Consider the following 20,909-nt stretch of genomic DNA (forward strand, 5'->3'; position numbering starts at 1 on the left):
TGCTTTCTCTCTGCTGCCCGTTACTTCCTTGCCATCTTCTCTCTTTAGTAGACCATTTGTTTCCTTGATTTTTTTCCTTGTTATTTATATGTTGAAAGAAACTTTTTAAATTACCTTTGATTTTGTTTTAAGTCTTTGTTCATTCTGAGCCTTTGCTTTCCTGACTTCTTCTTTGCAGATTCTGGCTATCTGCTGATATTCTGCCTTAGTTATGTATTTCTCTTTCTATTTTTTGCACTTACGCTTTTTGTCTTTCAGTTTATCAGAGAGATCTTTGTGCATCCATACTGGTTTTTTGTTAGATTTTTTGTTTTTCTTTTTCAGTGGTATTGTGCTGGATTGGGCTTTTAGGATCATATTTTTCAGAGTTTCCCAAGCTTCTTGAGTTGTTTTCCCCTTCAGGATTTTCATACAAGGAATCTTTCCCAAGTTATCTCTGAGTTTGTTAAAATCAGCACTTTTAAAATCTAAGACTCTGGTATCATTATGTTCTATTGCTTGTGCTTGGATTATATTGCGTTCCAGTATGACATGATCACTCTCACCCGAGGTTCCTGCAGTTTCAACTCCCTCTATCACTTCTTCTCTGTTTGTGAGAATTAGGTCCAGTATGGCTGTTCCTCTAGTTGCCTCCTCTACCTTTGTTACTGTATGGAAGAAAGAGGAGAAGGAAGTTATTTATTTATATCCCACCTTTATTGTTTTTCCCAATAAGACAATGAGCTCATTTTTCTGCCTTGAGTTACATATAAAGCAATAAAAGTGAGATAAACATCTTTTAAAAAATCTAATAAATGATGGAAGCTCCAATTGCATGGTTGATAATGCATTGCTTTTTTATTGAAAAGTTTTATACAATATACATCCCAAGACCCACCCACCCCAACCCCCCTACCCCACTTCCCAGAGCTGAATACAAGGTTACAAATAAACAATCAAACTCTAAACAAAAAACATTACCCAACTATACAAGTAACCAAATCCATAACACACTTTAACTCCCTTATAACATAAATATAAACAAATTAAAAATAAACATAACAATATAAACAAATCAATATAGTTAAACCATAATAATACTCTAAAGTTTACTCATAAGATAAATGAAACTTTTTAATCCCATATTTATTCTGAATATAATCTATCCATCTTCTCCAAACCAAAATGAATCTTTCTTGTGAGTGATCCTTCAAGTAAGCAGAAATTTTTGCTATTTCTGCTAAATTTGACACCTTAAGCATCCAATCTTCTAGGCAAAGATTCTTTCTTCCAATATTGCCCTACTAATAACCTTGCAGCTGTTATAAAATTCAACGTCAAAATCGTTTCTTTAGCATCACAATCTACAATAACACCCAACAAAAATAGTTGTGGCGTGAACTTTATCTTTCTTTTAAAAATCTTTTGAATGTTCCACCAAATCTTAATTCAAAAAGCTTTTATATTTCTACAAATCCACCAAATATGAAAATAGGTTGCATCCAAGCTACTACATCTCCAGCATTTGGGTTGTAAATCGGAATACATACAAGACAGCTTTTTGGGATCCAAATGCCACCTAGAAAACATTTTATAAAAATTTTCTCTTAAATTTTGAGCCTGAGTAAATGTTACATTTCTAACCCAAATTACCTCCCATATATCCAATGAAATCGGTTCTTGAATATTTTGAGCCCATTTTATCATACAATCTTTAACTAAATCCATTTCAGAGTCCAATTCTATTAAAACATTATAAATTCTCTTTATGTGGGCTCAATTTGAATCTTTAATTTGTTTTACCAAATTCTCATCCGCTAAAGTAATACCAACTTTTTGATCTAAGCTCCACCTAACCAACAATTGGTTATACTGAAACCAAGACTATACAATATTTTCCTGCTTTAACTCAACTAAAGATTTTAATTGCCAATCCTTCCCTACCAATCTAAGTAATTCCTTATAAGAAATCCTATCCAAGTTCACACCCCTAGATACCCCCTCTATCGTGTGTCCAGGAATCCCCCAAATTGGTATTTTATAATTTAACCTATAATAATACTTCTTCCTTAGATGAGATTAAATGTAAGGAAAAGATTTTATTATCAAATCCAATGGATAATAATTTGAAAGCTTCTATAACTCTGATTAAGGAACAATTTAATATGTTAATAGCAGATCAGATGGCAATTAATTTGAGGTACATGAAGTATAATACATTTTGTAATGCAAATAAACCTGGTAGATGGTTGGCTTATCAATTACATAAGAAGCAGAAATCAAGGATTATAAACAAAATATGTTATAAAGGCAAAGAGGTGTATCAACAAAATTTGATTAAAAGGGCTTTTTTAGATTTTTATTCTAAGTTATATACTAGTGAAGCCATACAAATCTCAGATGTAGAAAATTATTTACAACAAGCCAATTTTCCCAGACTTATGACTGATCAGCGTGATGGAATTAATGCTGCAATTACTGCTGAAGAGATTACCTTTGCAATTAAACAATTAAAAGTTGGTAAGACGCCAGGTACTGATGGATTAACTGCAATTTATTACAAGATGCTATTGGAGGAAATGATAGAACCATTGAAGGAACTTTTTAATGACATTTTGTTGGGAGCAGAGTTACCTCCATCCTGGAAAAGGGCCTTCATATCATTGATTCCAAAGGATGATCAGGACTTGTCCCAGCCTAGAAATTATAGGCCTATATCTTTGTTAAATACGGACTATAAGATTTTTGCAAAGATTTTGGCAAATAGATTAATGCAGGTTTTGAAACAACTGATTCATACTGATCAATCGGGATTTATAACGGGAAGATACATGAAAAATAATGTAAGACAATTGGTTAATATAATAGAATATTTGGATAAGAATAATCAAATTTCTGCTGCCTTAATATTTATAGAAGCGGAGAAAGCTTTTGATCAATTAGATTGGAAATTTTTATTGAAAGTGGTAGAGGAAATGAATTTTGGAGATAAATTTTTGTGTGCTCTTAAAGCTGTATATCAGCAACAATCAGCACAAATTATAATTAATGGGGGATTAACAGAGCAATTTAAAATAGAAAAAGGTACTAGGCAAGGTTGTCCTTTATCCCCTTTGTTATTTGTATTAACTATGGAAATCTTACTTATTAAAATTCGAGAATCCTCTAGATTAAAAGGAATAAAAATAAATAAGATTGATTATAGGTTGAAAGCTTTTGCTGATGATTTGGTGGTAACATTATCTTATCCAATAGATTCAGTTAATGAATTGGTTGAAATTTTAGTGCAGTATGGACAAGTCTCTGGTTTTTAAGGTGAATAAGAATAAAACTAAAATTTTATTTAAAAATGTGTCTATGAAGGGAAAAGATACTATAGCTGAAGCAGCAGGTTATGATGTAGTTAATAAGGTTAAGTATTTAGGAGTATATATCACAACATCTAATGGGAAATTATATAAGAATAATTATGAACAATTGTGGATAAAGGTACAAAAAGACCTAAATGACTGCCAAAAACTACAATTATCTTTGTTCGGGAGAATTTCAGTAGTAAAGATGAATGTTCTACCAAAGTTTCTTTTTTTATTTCAGATGTTATCCATTTTGAAAAAGGATGCAAATTTGGAAGAGTGGCAGAAGGGTATCAATAAATTTATATGGGGTGGCAAGAAACCAAGGGTTAAGTTTAAGATTTTACAAGATGCTAGAGAAAGGGGTGGACTTAAAGCACCTAATCTGAAATTATATTATGATGCGGCTGTTATGTCCTGAGCATGTGCAAGCAGGCTCGGGGCACTGCAAACGGTTCCGGGCAGGTGCAAGTTGCTCGGGACCAGACAGGCTGTCGCCAGTACTTGTGCGCATGCAAAAGTGCTGGTGCGCCAAAAGTTGCAGATTGACCCGGGAATGGCCTATATAAGAAGCCAAGAGTTTTGGGCGTTGTCAGCGTCTTGTACTTTGTATGCTGAACTGAATAAAGAAGTTTCCTGAGAACTACAACTGTTTCTCATGTCTTGCCATTTCGCGAAGGACGCAACACTGGCGACGAAGGTGGGATGCCTTACATCGACAGAAGAAAGGTGTAAGCTTACCCGAGTGAGTCCTGAGCGGCAGGAACGGCGTTGACTCGGCAGCTACCCGCCAATCCAGCAAGTATCAGGGGTAGGCTGGCTGATAGACCCTTCCTTTCTACAAAATGGCAAAAATTGGAAGGCTTTCGGAATTCGATGTCTCACATCTGGAGAGGTGGGAGTCCTACGCAGCCAGGGTGGAAAACTATCTCAAGATAAATCAAGTAAGGGAAGATAGTTTAAAGGCTGCCACCCTGCTGTGCGTTTGCGGTCAAGACGCATTCGAAATCGCTGAGAACATTGCAGCACCTGTTCCTCTAGACTCTGTCAGCTACGCAGATCTAAAAAAGCTACTAAAGGAGCACTTCCAGCCCAAGTTGTCCGTTATCGCATGGCACCACACCTTCAAACAGAGGGATCAACGACCCGGAGAATCGGCCAAAGAATACATTGCCGCGCTGAGAAAAGCCGCTAAACACTGCGAGTTCAAGGATCTTGAAGAACGACTGAGAGACAGATTTGTATGCGGACTAAGGCATAGAGAGATACAGCAGAGACTTTTTGCCAAAGAAGACTTATCATTCCAAGATGCCTTGAGAGAGGTCACTGCAGAAGAAGCAGCGGGTGGCGCCATCAAGAACATGTGGCCGATCAGAAGCATTCCAGATGCTGCGTCCGTACACCAGGAAGGAGTCCAAAGGTACTCTGAGGAGGATCCTGACGATGAAGTGGACCGTCTCTACCCCACGAAGGAAGGGAAACAGAAAGGAAGTTCTTCAGCTCTCCCCAAGTGCCTCGGTTGTGGAGGTCGCCACAAGAGAACCGACTGCAAGTTCCGCTCCGCTATCTGCAGAGCATGCAGAAAACAAGGACACATTGCAGCTGTGTGCCTGGGCCGTCAGAAGATACAACCTCAGGAAGAATTGCGCCTGAAAGGTACCAGGGTTCCCAGCCAAAATAGGGTGGGGTTTTGCGCTTCGCGAAGGAGCATCTATAGGACAGGCACACACAAGCCCATTAAGAAAAAACTGTCACTTAAGGTGAAGCTACAAGGGGTTCCATTGGCTATGGAACTGGATACGGGGTCTGCACTCTCAATCATTTCCATGCAAACGTTTAGGAAGATTTGTTCCGGTAGTGGAACTCAGGCCAAGCTGAGGCCTTCTGACATTGTGTTAACAGACTTTCAAAACTCCAGAGTGTGTGATAAGGGGGAGGCCACCCTTAACGTACAGTATAAGGATTTTGAAGGTCCACTAGATCTAATAGTAGTAGGGGGTGAACGAACGAGTCTCATAGGACTCAATTGGTTTGAGGCCTTGGGAATACACTTGACCTACAAGAAGTCTGCAAAGAATTTGCAGATGTTTTCAGCCCCCAGCTGGGCACATACAAAGGACTCCCTGTGTCATTAAAACTAGACCCCACTGTCACTCCCATTAGAATTAAAGCAAGAAGGGTCCCTTTTGCTTTAAAAAGTAAAATTGACACTGAGTTGGACAAACTGATTCAGCAAGGAGTTCTAGAACCTGTTGACTCCAGTCCCTGGGAAACCCCCATTGTCACGCCTCTCAAGGCAAATGGGGACATTCGCATCTGTGCTGATTACAAATGCACTCTGAACAAGGCATTGCAGCAACATGCCTATCCTGTTCCTGTGGTCAGTCATATTCTGGCCTCCCTCAAGGGGGGGCGCATTTTTGCAAAGCTTGACCTAGCTCAGGCATATCAACAGCTGCCTGTTGATGATGCTGCTACTGTAGCGCAGACCATTGTGACCCACAGAGGGGCCTTCAAGGTGAAAAGGCTACAATTTGGAGTAAATGTCGCTCCTGGAATTTTCCAAAGCGTAATGGAAAACACACTACGGGGTATACCAGGGGTTTGCCCCTATTTTGATGATGTCTTAATTGCAGGAGATTCTACACACAATTTAGCTGAGAGATTAAGGGCTGTCCTGTTAAGGTTCAGGAAAACGGGCCTCAAGCTTAAGAAGGACAAATGTAAAATTGGGGTGCCTTCTACTGATTTTCTGGGATTCAAAATTGATGCTACTGGGATTCACCCTGCTGAATCCAAACTGAAAGCTATTATGCATGCTCCCAGGCCAAAGTCTAAGGCCGAACTACAGGCTTTCCTGGGCCTTCTGAATTTCTACAATTCCTTTCTTCCACATAAGGCTAGTGTAGCTGAGCCTCTTCACAGGCTATTAGACAAACAGGCAGTGTGGCAGTGGTCACAAAAACATGAGGCAAGTTTCAATGAGGTCAAAGCCTTACTCACTTCTAACAGTATACTCGCACATTTCAATGAATCCCTCCCTGTGTGCATTGCTTGTGATGCTTCTCCTTATGGGGTAGGAGCTGTACTAAGCCACCTCAGGGCAGATGGAACTCAGGTTCCTGTTGCATACTACTCCAGAACCTTGTCTTCTGCTGAGCGTAATTATGCTCAAATAGACAGGGAGGCTTTAGCTGTGGTTGCTGGAATTAAAAAATTCCATGATTTTTTATATGGCAGGCATTTCACGGTCTTCACTGACCATAAGCCTTTGTTGAAACTGTTTACCACACGTAAGCAAACTCCCCAAATCATCTCCCCCAGAATGCTAAGATGGTCTATCTTTCTTTCTGCCTGTGATTTCTCCCTATTTCATAAACCTGGGAAGGAAATGGACCATGCTGATGGCCTCAGTAGGTTACCCCTGCCGGTAATAGAAGCTGACCCTGCACCAGCTATCAATCTTCTCTCCATTCAGGCCTTGCCCGAGTCTCCTTTGAATGCCAGAGATGTAGCCGCTGAATCAGGCACAGATCACACACTTTCACGTGTCCTTTCTTGGGTTTTATCTGGATGGCCAGAGAGCTGTCCGGGCACTGAGTTTCAGAGTTTCTGGTCTAAAAGGAACGAGTTGTCCACTTTCCAGGGTTGTCTGCTTTGGGGAAGCAGAGTTGTCATTCCTACCTCAATGAGGACTAGGGTCTTAGGTTTCCTCCACGAGGGTCATCCTGGCATTGTACGCATGAAGGCGCTCGCGCGCAGCCATTTGTGGTGGCCTGGGCTAGATAGTGACATTGAAGCTAAGGTGCACGCATGCCACCTTTGCCAACGCTCGCGCCCCGAAATGCCACAAGCTCCTGTACATAGATGGGAGGAAACACAGTCTCCATGGTCTAGGGTGCACATTGACTACGCTGGGCCCTTTCAGGGTCAATTCTTCTTGGTCCTAGTTGACAGCCATTCAAAATGGCTTGAGATTGTACCTGTATCTTCCACCACCGCTGCAAAGACTATTCAAGTACTGAGGGGGATTTTTGCTGCACACGGGCTTCCAGATGTCCTCGTGTCTGACAACAGCCCTCAATTCACTTCTTCCGAATTCCAAGCTTTCTTACAGGCTAACATGATTCATCATGCCACCTCTGCACCGTTCCACCCGTCCACCAACGGTATGGCTGAACGCATGGTTCGCATCACCAAGGATGCCTCCATTACCTATGGAGACTGGCATCACAGGTTGGCTGACTTCCTCCTTTCTTATCGCACTACACCGTCCACTTCTACGGGGAGGAGCCCAGCTGAACTTCGTTGGAGGCGCAAACTGACTACCAAGCTTGACCAGTTGCATCCGGATAGACTGCCTTCTTCTTACACACACCCCGGGGCACCTAGACAACTCCTTGTGGGTGCCCCAGTTTGGACTCGTAATTACGGGCCTGGTCATTCATGGGTCCCCGCTGCTATATCCAGGGTCACAGGTCCTCTGTCTTACGAGGTGTCCCTGGACAACGGTCGTGTCCTGCGTCGACACATCGACCAACTTCGCCCTAGACGGAACCTTCCCGCTGAGACTCCTGGGTCTTCTCCAGGGGGGGAGGGGGATCCCTTTGGGCAAAGGGAAGGGCATGGGCTGCTGTCCATTATCAATGAGGAAGCCACAAACGGCTCATCTCAAGATTCCGCGAGTGCTCCAAACAGGAATTCAAGGAGCCCAACTAGATACCAGGCATCAACGCCTACTCCAGCCAGGGAGTCACCCCGGGGGCATAATCACTACGCACCAGCATCACACAGTACTCCAGTCAAGGAGGATACCCGGGAGCATCCCAATAAACCATTCCCCGCAAGAGAGCTGGCACACATTCCTTCTAGTTGGCCCGACACTACCCCTGTCCCTAGAAGGGGGCAAACACACAGGGAGGTGGTCGTGGAACCAAATCCCGACTACAACACCTCTGACTTCACTCAGGGGACAACTGAGTTTTGGGACAGTACTGAAAACCCCACAAGCCTGGGGACAGAACGGAACCAGGGGACAGACAACCTCCTGACAGGTCTTGGACGGACCTTGGAGGTTCTACAGAATCGCCCAACAGTGACAGTCACTTAGGGGGGCCAGAGAGCCTGCAGCAAGGCAGGACAACCAGGCCAAGCAAAGAAAGAAGCCCTGGCCTGACGAGCCCGGTGGGCAAGCAAGCAGGCCAGGCATTGGAGCACAGTCCTTGGGAACCTCCAAGGTGTAATAGGGGGGACAGATACGCATCACCCCTCAGTCAAGGGGTACTTGGCAGGTACCCAGAAGTTAGGAGATCACAGAGAGCCAGGAAATCTCCTAAGTATTTAGAAGATTTTGTAACTCTATTGGCAAAACAGAGTTAACAGAGGGAACAGAACACTTAGACTAATGGAAGCAAAAGTAATACCTGGCATTGGGTAGTCTGGCACTACACTCGTAATGGGTTATGTGTTACTATGGCATGGTTAACAGTTTTAACCCAGGGGGAAGCGGTGTTATGTCCTGAGCATGTGCAAGCAGGCTCGGGGCATTGCAAACGGTTCCAGGCAGGTGCAAGTTGCCCGGGACCAGACAGGCTGTCGCCAGTACTTGTGCGCATGCGCAAGTGCTGGCGCGCCAAAAGTTGCAGATTGATCCGGGAATGGCCTATATAAGAGGCCAAGAGTTTTGGGCGTTGTCGGCGTCTTGTACTTTGTATGCTGAACTGAATAAAAAAGTTTTCTGAGAACTACAACTGCTTCTCGTGTCTTGCCATTTCGGGAAGGACGCAACAGCGGCCATTTTAACTTTAGTAAGTGATTGGCTCAATTTAACAAACAAAAATATTTTGGTTCTTGAAGGCTGGGATTTATTATTTGGTTGGCACGCATGTTTAGTTTTTGATAAGAAAGTAGATTGGGTGTTTAAGTCACATATTTTAAGAAATGCCATACTCCATGTCTGGAGGAAGTATTATTATAAATTGAATTATAAAATACCCATTTGGGGGATTCCTGGACAGGCAATTCAAGGGGTTTCTAAAGAGGTAAATTTTGACAATATTTCCTATAAAGAGTTGCTCATTTGGTCAGGTACAGATTGGCAATTAAAGTCTTTTGATTTGTTAAGGCAAGAAAATATTTTATAATCATGGTTTCAATATTTACAAATAATGGAGAGATGGAGGGTAGATAAGAAGGTGGGAATTACTTTAACAGATGAAAACTTGATAATTCAGATTAAAGATCAGAAATTTGCTCATATCAAAAGAATTTATAATGAGTTGATAAAATTAGATTCAGAAACAGAGTTAGTAAAAGACTGTATGATCAAATGGGCCCAGAATATATAGGAACAAATCTTAATGGATTCTTGGGAGATAATCTGGGTTAGAAATGTTAAATTTACTCAAGCACAAAATTTGAGGGAAAATTTTTATAAAATGTTTTATAGATGGCATTTGGATCCTAAAAAGTTATCTTGTATGTATCCGAATTTGCAACCCAAATGTTGGAGATCTGGTTTCTTGGATGCAACTTATTTTCATGTTTGGTGGACTTGCAAAAATATTAAAGCTTTTTGGATTATGATTTGGTGGAACATTCAAAAGGTTTTTAAAAGGAAAATTAAATTTACTCCCCAATTATTTCTTTTGGGTATTTTTGTGGATTTTGATGTTAAAGAAACTATTTTAATGCTGAATTTAATAACAGCAGCAAGACTATTGGTGGGTCAGTATTGGAAAAAAGATTCTCTGCCTTCTTTGGAAGAATGGGTATTCAAGGTTTCTAATTTAGCAGAAATGGCTAAAATTTCTGCTTAATTAAAGGACCATTCACAAAAGAGATATGTTTCTGTATGGAGAAGATGGATAGAATATATTCAGAAAAAGTATGGAACAACAAAGTTTCATTTATTTTATGAATAATGGATTTTTATTAAATTATGAATTCAAGTTCGCAGAGAGTTAAGGGTTATTAGGATTCCGGTTATTGTATGTAGTAAATTTAAGTTGACTATGTTTAGTTTTCTTTTTTTTCTTTTCTTTTTCTTTTTTTTGTAACCCTGTATTGAGCTCTGGGAAGTGGGGGGGGAGGGGGGGAGGGGATAGTATGGGTAGTATGTTCAATAGTTCAGATTTTGGTGATAGAGGATTGCTCGGGCATTTTCCCTCAGACCGCATCCGATTGAGAAGAAGAGCAGAGGGATAAGTAAGTAGAAAGATGGAGGAGAGAGAGAGGGGAGGAGAGGAGGAGGTAGAAGGAAGGGGGAAGTGAAGAGATGAGAGGGGGATGCGGTCTGGGGGGAAATGGCTGAGCAATGTCGGAATTTGTGTGTTGTATTTTAACTTCTTATGTATCTGAATTTTTTTTCTTATGATTGTAATGAAAATAAAATAATAAAAATTAAAAAGAGACTAAAAAAAAATAATAATACTTCTTCCAGACACACAATAAAGCACTTCTTAAAATATGGGATTTAAAAACCTGATGCACTTTTTTATCATAAATTAAATATGCATGCCATCCATATAATAAATCCCATCCCTCAAGAGAAAGTATATTTTTATTCGTTAAATTAAGCCAATCACTAATCAATGTTAAAGCCACCGCATCATAATATAATTTCAGATTAGGCGCCTTAAGTCCGCCTCTTTCCCGTACATCTTGTATAATCTTGAACTTAACTCTTGGTTTTTTTACCCGACCAAATAAATTTATTAATACCCTTCTGCCATTCATCCAAATTGGCATCTTTTTTCAAAATATGTATCATTTGAAACAAAAAAAGAAACTTTGGAAGAACATTCATTTTAACCGCTGAGATTCTCTCCAGCAAAGATAATTGTAGTTTTTTCCAATCATTTAAATCCTTTTGCACTTTTACCCATAATGTCTCATAATTATTTTTATACAATTTAACATTAGAAGCTGTAATATATACTCCCAGATATTTAACCTTTTTCATTATTTCAAAACCTGTCAATTTAGCTAACATATCCTTTTCCTTCATAGACATATTTTTTCGGTAATATTTTAGTCTTGTTATTATTTACCTTAAAACCAGAAACTTGGAGGGGGCACCTGGACTTGAACCAGGGACCTCTTGATAATGCATTGCTTTTGAATATGCAGTAGGTTGCCATTTTTACTTTCTTTATGTTCCTCCTTCCAGGTATGTAACCCTGGAAGGTTACAACTGCTTACCTATCACACCAGAGTCCAGGATGTGAGAACAAGGAAATCCTGTAATGGTTCAGCAGAAACAACCCAGCTTCATTGTGGTGACCTGCAAACTTCAGATCTATTGGCTGCATATGCCTGTACACTGCATAGGTGATCTCTCCTAACCTGCCAGGCTATGTAACCTGAAATTTGGCTACCCCTGAAGATGGTTGGGGCCCTTTGTTGCATATGCTTATCTTTATTTTGAGGTTGCTAGCCAGATTCATCATTTTGTTCTTTACCTATTTTATTTTTATTCTGACATGTTTGAGTTGTGAGTCACCCAGATGGTGACTCACAACTATTTATTTCCATCCATTTCGTCTGGATGGAAATAAATAAATAGCCTCTGGTTGATTGGTGTGTGGTGGGCAGACAGTCAATATCAAATTCAGATTCCCTTAGGAGCCTCATCAGGTGGTAACCCTTAGCCATCCGGGTCTGGACTCACAAGCTAAATTTGGTTGGATGGAGATGTCCAAAGAGGACCAATGAAGACAAATCCTTTTCATAAAGTTATGAGAAAACTGCATGTCCATGTAATAACAAAGAGTCAAGCAGGAGTGTCCAACCTTGGCAACTTTAAGACCTGTGGACTGCAACTCCCAGAAGTCCCCAGCCAGCACTGACTGGGGAATTCTGGGAGTTGAAGTCCACAGGTCTTCAAGTTGCCAAGGTTGGATATCCCCAGTTTAAACAGTCATTTAACTAGGGGATCACATATTGTACTATGCCATTAAATGATGTGCTTGGTCTTGGCATAGAGCAAGGCTGGCTGGGGGATTCTGGGAGTTGAAATCCATACATTCTTAAAGTTGCCAAGGTTGTGAAGTAGTGGCATACAATAGAGGAATGTGTAAACCCAATCAATGGTGGTTCATTCAGAAACGGTCAAATCATGGTCTATCGTGATGTTAACTAGTCCTTGTAAGGTGGAAAATCATAACTGGGCAGGTAAAAGAGTAACCTCTTTCTCTCAAAAGCACAAGGCGATAACGCCCTTCACCGCAGGGACCCATGACTATTTTGAATTTGCTCGCCACTCCTGGTGTCCCCATCTTGTGACCAGCTGGTAGCACTAGGACCCAGGAGCCGCTCTTGAATGTAGGAATTGTGCTCTCTGCCAGGTCCCTCGGCTGGGTCCGAAAGCCTCCCGGATGCCCAGCTAAAACCAGCCAACCTCTTTTGTTCTGCAGCGGCCGGGCTGAGAGGCTTCCCAGCAGACGCTCATCTCTTCCCCACCCGCTGCCGGCCCAGTGAAATCCTCCACTGCCGCAGATCACAATGCAAAACAGGTATTAGCTGCTCCTCAGGTTCTCTGGCTAGGGTGGGTAGTGCCTTTCCTTTCAGCCAGCATAGCCCAAAGCAGACTTGTGGGGTGGGGGATGCTTAAAGCTTTGGCCGCTTATCCGCAGGCTGGGGCACAAGGAGAAAGGGAAGGGTGATCTTGGATCTTGATGATCCATTTGTGATGGATGAGAAACGGTCTCAAGGCTATGAATCCTTTGCTTTTGGCGACACTGTTGGAGGAATAAGGGATAGCGGAAAACAGATTTCTCTTTAAAAAGTAAAATACAATTTTAATAGGACATTTCCCCCCTTTTATGGGATGCCACAGATTGAGACTGCTTGGAAACCTTCTGTGTGCTTTTTCAACCTGCCAGTCTTGTCACTGAGTCGCAGGTGCTTCAGGGCTGGCTTGTGCTATTCCAGCTGGTAAAGAAGGGCACTCTGCACATGCCCAGAGGTGCTGTCTCCTCTTTAATGGAAAAAAAAATCAAATGACCCATGCTCAAGACAACACTCGGGGTCCTTCCACAATTTCTTAGGGAAGTTTTAAAAAATGTATTGGTTCAATTGTGACAAGGGCCCAATTTATTTATTTATTTATTTATTTATTTATGAGACTTATATACCGCTTTAAGTGCAAGCACTCTCTAAGCAGTGTACACCAGTAAGCAATGTATATATATATTTACATTGCCCCCAACAATCTGGGTCCTCATTTCAGATTAAGCATTGAAAATGGGCATTTTGCTACAGCTTGATCACATGATTTCAGCTGAAAGTAATGCATGCATGCCTCACTTTTTCCAGGGTAGGAAAAGTATAGATTGGCAGATTATGAACAAAAATGTATTTGATATGCAAAGTGGAAGAAGGTTTCTTGTCCAAAATCACATGGACTGCAACATGTGTAACCTGTGTTCTCTATTTTCATTCTCTCATTATCTTTGCCCTCTCGCATTAGTATTTCTAATAATGGATGCTGAGGGATTTTAGTATGCGCCTGTTTAAAAAAGTGCAAAGGAATGGATTTCACCTAGAATTAAGAGAGGGGTTTTTTTTCATTCTTATAAAGTGACAGAAATGTTCAAAACTGAGTGTTCAGTCTGATACTGGTAACATTTAAAATTGAGTGCAGCTCAGAATTCTAGGCTGTATTTTAGTATTAGAATTTGAAGTTATTAATAGATATTTGGAGACTGTATAAAAATGTATATCCTGTCTTTCTTTTAAAAGCTCAAGTTAGTGCAAAGGGGTGTGTTCTCCTATTTTACTTTCACAATAACATTGTGAGGTAGGCTGGATTGAAAGATAGGTTATTGGCCCAAAGTCTCCTAAACTTTAATCTAGCATTTATTACATTACTAAACACGTACTGTGCTGATATTCTAGCTGGGAGCAGCAAGGGTAGCTGTTTGAAATTAGACTCCAAAGCAAAAGGAACTTCAAACTTGACCCTTTGATTTAGCCTCTGATTAGAGCAGGGGTCTTCAAACTGGCGGTTTTATGACTTATGGCCTTCAATTCCCAGAATTCCTCAGCCAGGCTGAGGAATTCTGGGAGTTGAAGTCCACAAGTCATAAAACCGCCAAGTTTGAAGACCCCTGGATTAAAGCTTTGAGAGACATCTGCTATGTACAAGGCATATAAAGGACTAGATCTAAATAATACGAAGACCAGATATGCCAGACAATCCTTGCAAATGACAAACTTTGCTATTTGGGAAGAGTTGGTACCCTCCAAATAATTCTGACAATTACAGTTTTCAAGAATTAGGATGCAAATTTAATGGCTACATCACTATTGTATCTGTGAACTACTACATTCTACTTGCAAAAGTGCGGTACATTTTGTAGAATATAATGTGTGCAGAAGCTTTGCATTGTAAAGAGAAGAAAGTAAGCTAGAGTTATATATTTTCCAAATGGCTTCTGTTCTTGCCTCTGGATGATGGACCTGATACTCCTTACATTTTACTTGAAGTAGCTCCCTGCTCGACTTCCTTACAATGGTTAATGTAATTTAGAATCCTCACTTTACCCGTAAGCACACTTCAAAAGGGGAGAAAAATCAACCATTCTCTTGTACCAAACTGATTATGAAAATGGTAGGATAATTCAAAATTACGGTACAAATGTTATGGCCCCAGCTTTTGGTGAATACAAGAAAAAGTATTGCACTTTTCTTAGTAAATATTTTTCTGAAGTGGTTTGCCAGTTTTTTTTTTCTGAAGTTGAGAGACAGAGACTGACCCAAAGTCACCAGCTGGCTTTCATGTCTGAAGTAGGACTAGAATCACAGTCTCTCAGATTCTAATCTAGTTCCTTTAACCATTACTGTTCTCCAGATTGGTTTGTACTGTATTGTAAACAAAATCTTTCTTGTGGGTATAATAACAAATCACAGATGTTCACTCAAATACCTTGCATTCTCACGGCTGCAGGTGCTTAGAATTCTACTTATAAGTGTAAGGCAAATATTCACCAAGAGATATTTGTATTCTCAAGAAAATATCTGAACATATAATACCAGGCAGTTGTATCCATGCTTGTTGTGTGCATTGCCATGCTAACAATTTTCTAGACATTTTGAAAGAACTCTACATATAAATAATAAAAGATTTACTTTAACTAATTTTGGAGCTTCATAAAAAAACTCCATACTTCTTAAAAAGGCTGAAAAATGTATTAATAGTTTGCAAGGCATGATCTGGCATAGTCTTTTTTTATTTAAAATTTTTATTTTTTCCATTTAAACATTATAAAAATACAATACAATTTTAAAATAAGATAAATTCATAACCATTGGTGCGACCCGCCCATTCCCCCAGGCTGCGTCCACCCTTTCTTAAAACATTCCCTACTTCCCTCCTCTTTCTCTCCTCCCCTCCTACTCTTTTCCCCTCCCCCTCTCCTCTCAATACCCTACTTCCTCTCTACACCTTCTCTCCTCTCATCCCTATCAAACCCATGAACGCAGCATAAGGGGAGTGCCAGGCCGCACCCCTATAAACAACCATTATCTATACTACACTTACCCCCCCCTTACCCTCCCTCCCACCCCCAACCCCCCTCCCTTCACTTCCCAGAGCAGAATACAGGGTTAATAATAACAAAATTTAATAATAAAAAAAGAAAAAAAAAGAAAAAAGAAAAGAAAAAAGAAAATATCATAATTAACCTTTAACTCCATAACCTATAAGACAATTCTCTATAATATTTGTTATAATATTCATTCATAAAATAAATGAAACTTTTTAATTCCATACTTTTTCTGAATATAATCTATCCATCTTCTCCATACAATGATGTATCTTTCTTGTGTATGATCCTTTAAATAAGCAGAAATTTTTGCCATTTCTGCAAAACTAGATACTTTAAGTGTCCATTCTTCTAAAATAGGCAAAGAATCTTTCTTCCAGTATAAACCTACTAATAACCTTGCTGCAGTTACTAAATTCAACATCAAGATAGTTTCTTTTTCATTTAAATCAACGAAGATACCCAGTAAAAATAGTTGAGGAGTAAACTTTATTTTCCTTCTAAAAATCTTTTGAATGTTCCATCAAATCATAATCCAAAAAGCCTTTACTATCTGGCATAGTCTTGAGCAGGTTTTACATGAAAGTAAGTTCCGCCGAGTCTTAGTTAAATTTGGCGTTACTGGGCTTTTAGTTGCTTTGTTTTTTTATCACTTTAATTCTGGAATGTGTTCTCATGACAGTATGTTAAACTGATTGTGTGCATTTGATGGTGGGTGTATTTCCTCACAGTTCTTACTATTCTCCTATTTCTGCAGTGATGTTCCTGTAGCTGATTGCCCTCTTGTTCCTGGTGCCCAATGGAGCCATCTCACAGGTGGCAAGTCTGCAAGGGTGATGGGCATCCAGCAGAGCTGCAGGCAGAAGCTCAGGTATTGGTGCCAGCAGAGAATAGTTGGCCGAGACTGGAAAACCATGGTGGCAACACGCTTGAGAACCAGGTGATAGAAAGTTACCCCCCAGTGCCTTGGAACCACTATACGCAGGCCCCACTCAGCAGTGATGTCACGCAGCACCAACTGGCTACAGAAGACAGGCCACCCCACCCTGAGATCTACAGCATTGCTCTGTGGGGTCCCAAGCTGCATTCTGCACTGACTAGACACAGAGGAGGAAGGTCAAATACGCAAGCCTCTGCTCCAAACTCTAAGCACCTAGGTCCAGCAGGAGAGGGCAATACCACTGACGAGGGATCCCTGGTGCTGATTGATGCAGAAGGGGTGCCCCACACTGTGTCACAAGAGGAAGTGGAACTGGCTGGACAAATGCAGTCTTCGGAACCCGAGTTGCTGGCTTCTGCTCCACCACCACGACAGCTGTATTTCTGCCCCATTTGCCTGCGGACGTTCCTCTACCAGTCTGACCTGGAGCGTCACAGCATCACCCACTCCGAGAGCAAGCCGTACGTATGCCACGAGTGTGGCAAGGCCTTCAAGCGTTCCTCACACCTTCAGCGGCACAAGCACATCCACACTGGTGAGCGGCCCTTCAACTGTCCCGTCTGTCGCAAAGGTTTCCGGGAATCTGGTGAACTGTTGCGTCACCAGCGGGTCCATACTGGGGAGAAGCCCTATCAATGCCAGATCTGTCGACTGCGCTTTACAGAACGCAACACCCTCCGCCGGCATGCTAAGCGCAAACATGCCCGTGAGACCTACTATCAACGCTCTGTGGAGGAAGGAGGGGGCAGTTGGACTACGGTGGGGGACTGGGAATCCGAAGTGATGGTGGGAAGCGGGGACTGGGCCACAGAGGAACTTGGGAGTGGCTGGAGCAGTGAACCAGTAGAAGACTGGGTTGGGAGTGGGAATCACTGGAGGGAAGCTTCAGAAAGGGAGGTAGGAAGCCTGCCTGGAACCGTGACACAAATGTTACAGATGGAGCACATCAAAGATAAAGACAAACCTGAGATTCAACCCCCATAAACATGCAGAAGTGGGGAAGACAGACCAGGACAGTGAAGAATCTGCAAATATGTTTATCCTACAGTTATCTGTTGGGACTTTAAAGTTGCATTGAAACATTTCTCTGAAAGAAAGGGCATGAAACTAAAGGATCTTCTAGAACTGTTCTATATTGTTAAAGCCCTTCAAATGACACCATATGGGCATCACCAAAGACTAGAGAAGACTGCCCCGTTCAACAATTGTACCACAATATTCAGAGCTGCTATGAAGAGAGGGGAACATTTCATGTTTTTAATTCTTTCGCAGGCGGAAATGAGACTGAGAATACTGTTTTCTTAAGTTTCCTATGCTTTCCTGACGAATTGGTACAGTTGTGTTCCTCTCAACAATTGTACAAAACAAAATATTGATATATGATGATCCTCTGTAAAATGAATTACCCTCCCTACACACCTGAGCTGCTATTTGTTTTGTTTTCCTTTAAACTCCATATCCCTGCAACGGGGCATATTCTGTTTGCAAACAATTTAATGAATTAACATATGCAAAACAGTGCTGACCTTTTTTCTTTCTTCTTATTCCACTTTAATCAAGGTGAGGGATTTAGATTTCTCTTTCCATTCTCTATAGCCCATAGCTATAGCTTGGGCCTAGAACAGCTTTCCTAATCTCGTGTCCTCTGAAATTATCCACTCTAATTTCCATACTTCTTCCGGCGATGTTAGCAGCCAAAATCTCTGGAGGGCTCTTGGTTTAGGAAGGTTGAACTAGAGCAGGAAAAGACAAACCTGGATACATGTGAGGCTATACAACTTTTCTTTTTCCTTTTGCTTAATAAGGGATGGGGGGGGAAACCAAATCTTCATGGATAGGCTAAGAGTCAGCTTGCATATATGCTTTTGAAAAACTGAGGAATTAAAAGGAAATACGGGATAAATAAGAAGCCTGTTCTCTGCAACTGGATCTTTACACAAACTTTGAATTCAGTGAAATCAATCAGAATCACTTTTAAATAACTGTTTTCACCTGATCCAGGATGATATTGAGGCAAAGAAGAGTGAAGGCAGTTATGTTAGCACTTCAATGGAAGCATAAATGTACATTGTCATTTCTCAGCCTAAAGAAATCTGAAAGATTATTTTTAAGGAAAGTGTTGCCAATGGTATTATGAATTCCTAGCCTAGCCTTTTCACAAAATTATATTTCCAAGGTTTATTTGAAGGGAAACAGGAAGCTATTTGTAATTCAAAGCTGTCACAAGCAGAGAGATTCTCTAAATTTTAATTGCAAATATTATTTACATTTTATGTAAAGGGACAGATAGGGGTATTATTTGTTGAATAATATTTGCAGTCAAAAATTTAAGAATCTCACAGCTTGTGACAGCTTTGCATTATTCCTCCCTACTTCCCTTCAAAGAACCCTAGAAATCTTATCTATAATGTTTAGTTTTAAAGTCAAGCAGATCAAAAAGAAGCCGGGGGCTTACATGTACATTCTTTGGTATGTAAGAACTGAAAAATAAGGGTTGTCTGGCTATTTCAGATAATTGCGGTCACTGGTCCAATCAAGATGTATCAGTAAAGAAATAAAAATGGCAAGGGAAGTGTTTTGACCAAATTTACGCTTCATAATGTCGTTTCCATGAGACTACTGTATGTGCATGCTGCTCATGACAAAAGATCAGCATTGTATCTCTTAAGTATAGTATCTCAGTCTTTCTGAGAGAGAGTTGGACTCTTCTATTAAAAGCATTAGGCTTTTGATACAAGCAAGAGGCAATTTCTGCAAAATAGAAGCATAAGAACACACTGAATCACGAAACCTGTACTTAATGTATATGTATTTGGTAATGCATATGCCCTGCAATATTTTTTAAAGAATAGGTTCTTCTCCTTCTGAGGCTTGCATTTCATAGATTCTCAAACCCAACCATGCACAATGCTGTACAGCAAACATTCAATGTCCTATATGCAAGGTCATGTAGATATTGTCTGTATTATTTCATTAGAAATGGCTGTCATTTTCTGCTACTATTCTTTGTTGGCAATCCTATTTAGTCTGAATTTCTATTTTATCCATGTATGTGTGTTGTTCATGCCAATGCTTTTTCCTTTTTAATACATTTTTATTTGTTCTTAATAAGTTTTTGTACCTAAATTAAATAATAATAAGTTTTTATACTAAGCAGTAATATGTGCAGGAAGAATTTGAGTTGAACTTGTGTGGTATTTTTTCAACATTACAAGCCATTTCATTGCAGTGGCTCTGGTGATTTCATTTCCACAGCACTGCAAAAGCATTTCAGATTATGGTTTGCTGAAAACAGAGTGACAGCCTAAATCACAATGTGAGCCACAAATGCTTCATAACCCAGAATGGCTGTCAGAAAGATTTAGGTTACGTTCAAATGCTTGCCTGAAATGGATCTAGAGTGATGATAAAGGAGGAGTTATAGGAGTTGGAGGTGGGGTAGCTACTTCTAGCATCAAACAAATGTGCCTGAATCTCTTATTTTGCCAAACAGAAGGCTTTATGAAGTAGTTTGGCATATGCAATTTATATAAAGGAATGCATGAATCCTTTATTATTATAAATAATAATAATACAGAATAGGAAGCAGGGGAATTCTGTACAAACAAGTTTCTCGAAAACAAGTATGTGTGTATCTGCCATCATGTTAAGAGTACCTATTCACAAAAAGGTTCTCTCATCTTTCCATTTTGTTAGGAGGGCTCAAACCATGTCCTTGGGTATAAAAAGTCAAGATTTTAACAGTACCGATTATGTCAGTGTAATGTTATTAAGGCCATTTCTATTCTCCTTTGCATAGGCTATGGCACGGAAGAGAAAAGTGTATGCAAATTCCCTCTGTGAAAAATTATACCACTTTCCATTCTACCAAAAGTTGTTGTCTTTGGCACAAGTAGCTTAGTCTGCAACCAGTAAATAAGGCAAATGAACTTTCGCACTTTCCAGCAGTGAGCATATAAAAGCTCAATTCCTTGATTTTGCGGGGGTGGGGGGGGTGGGGTGGGGTGGGGGTGTTACACCACCAGAGATGAAAATAGTCAAATTCTGAAGCCTGAATAGCCCACAACACTCAAAACTACATTGAGGGCA

General features: G+C 40.5%; 2 protein-coding genes across 2 annotated transcripts in view; one reads left to right on the top strand and one right to left on the bottom strand.

Annotated features, from left to right (window-relative positions):
• Window positions 1–329: 329 nt before the first annotated feature.
• Window positions 330–20,909, bottom strand: part of LOC120304431 (actin cytoskeleton-regulatory complex protein PAN1-like) — a 28,413-nt gene continuing 7,833 nt past the window's right edge. The window contains exon 2 of the mRNA XM_039334965.1: window positions 330–647. The gene's annotated coding sequence lies outside the window, so the exon portion shown is untranslated. The remainder of the gene's footprint in view (window positions 648–20,909) is intronic.
• Window positions 12,692–20,119, top strand: LOC120304430 (zinc finger protein 726-like). Its single transcript, XM_039334964.1, has 2 exons — window positions 12,692–12,847; window positions 16,638–20,119. The coding sequence occupies exon 2, from the start codon at window positions 16,680–16,682 to the stop codon at window positions 17,802–17,804; it is 1,125 nt and encodes a 374-aa protein (XP_039190898.1). The 5' UTR covers window positions 12,692–12,847; window positions 16,638–16,679; the 3' UTR covers window positions 17,805–20,119.

The sequence above is a fragment of the Crotalus tigris genome, unplaced genomic scaffold (genome assembly GCF_016545835.1).
Source record: "Crotalus tigris isolate CLP2741 ecotype Arizona unplaced genomic scaffold, ASM1654583v1 scf7180000017639.5415321, whole genome shotgun sequence".
NCBI lineage: Eukaryota > Metazoa > Chordata > Lepidosauria > Squamata > Viperidae > Crotalus > Crotalus tigris.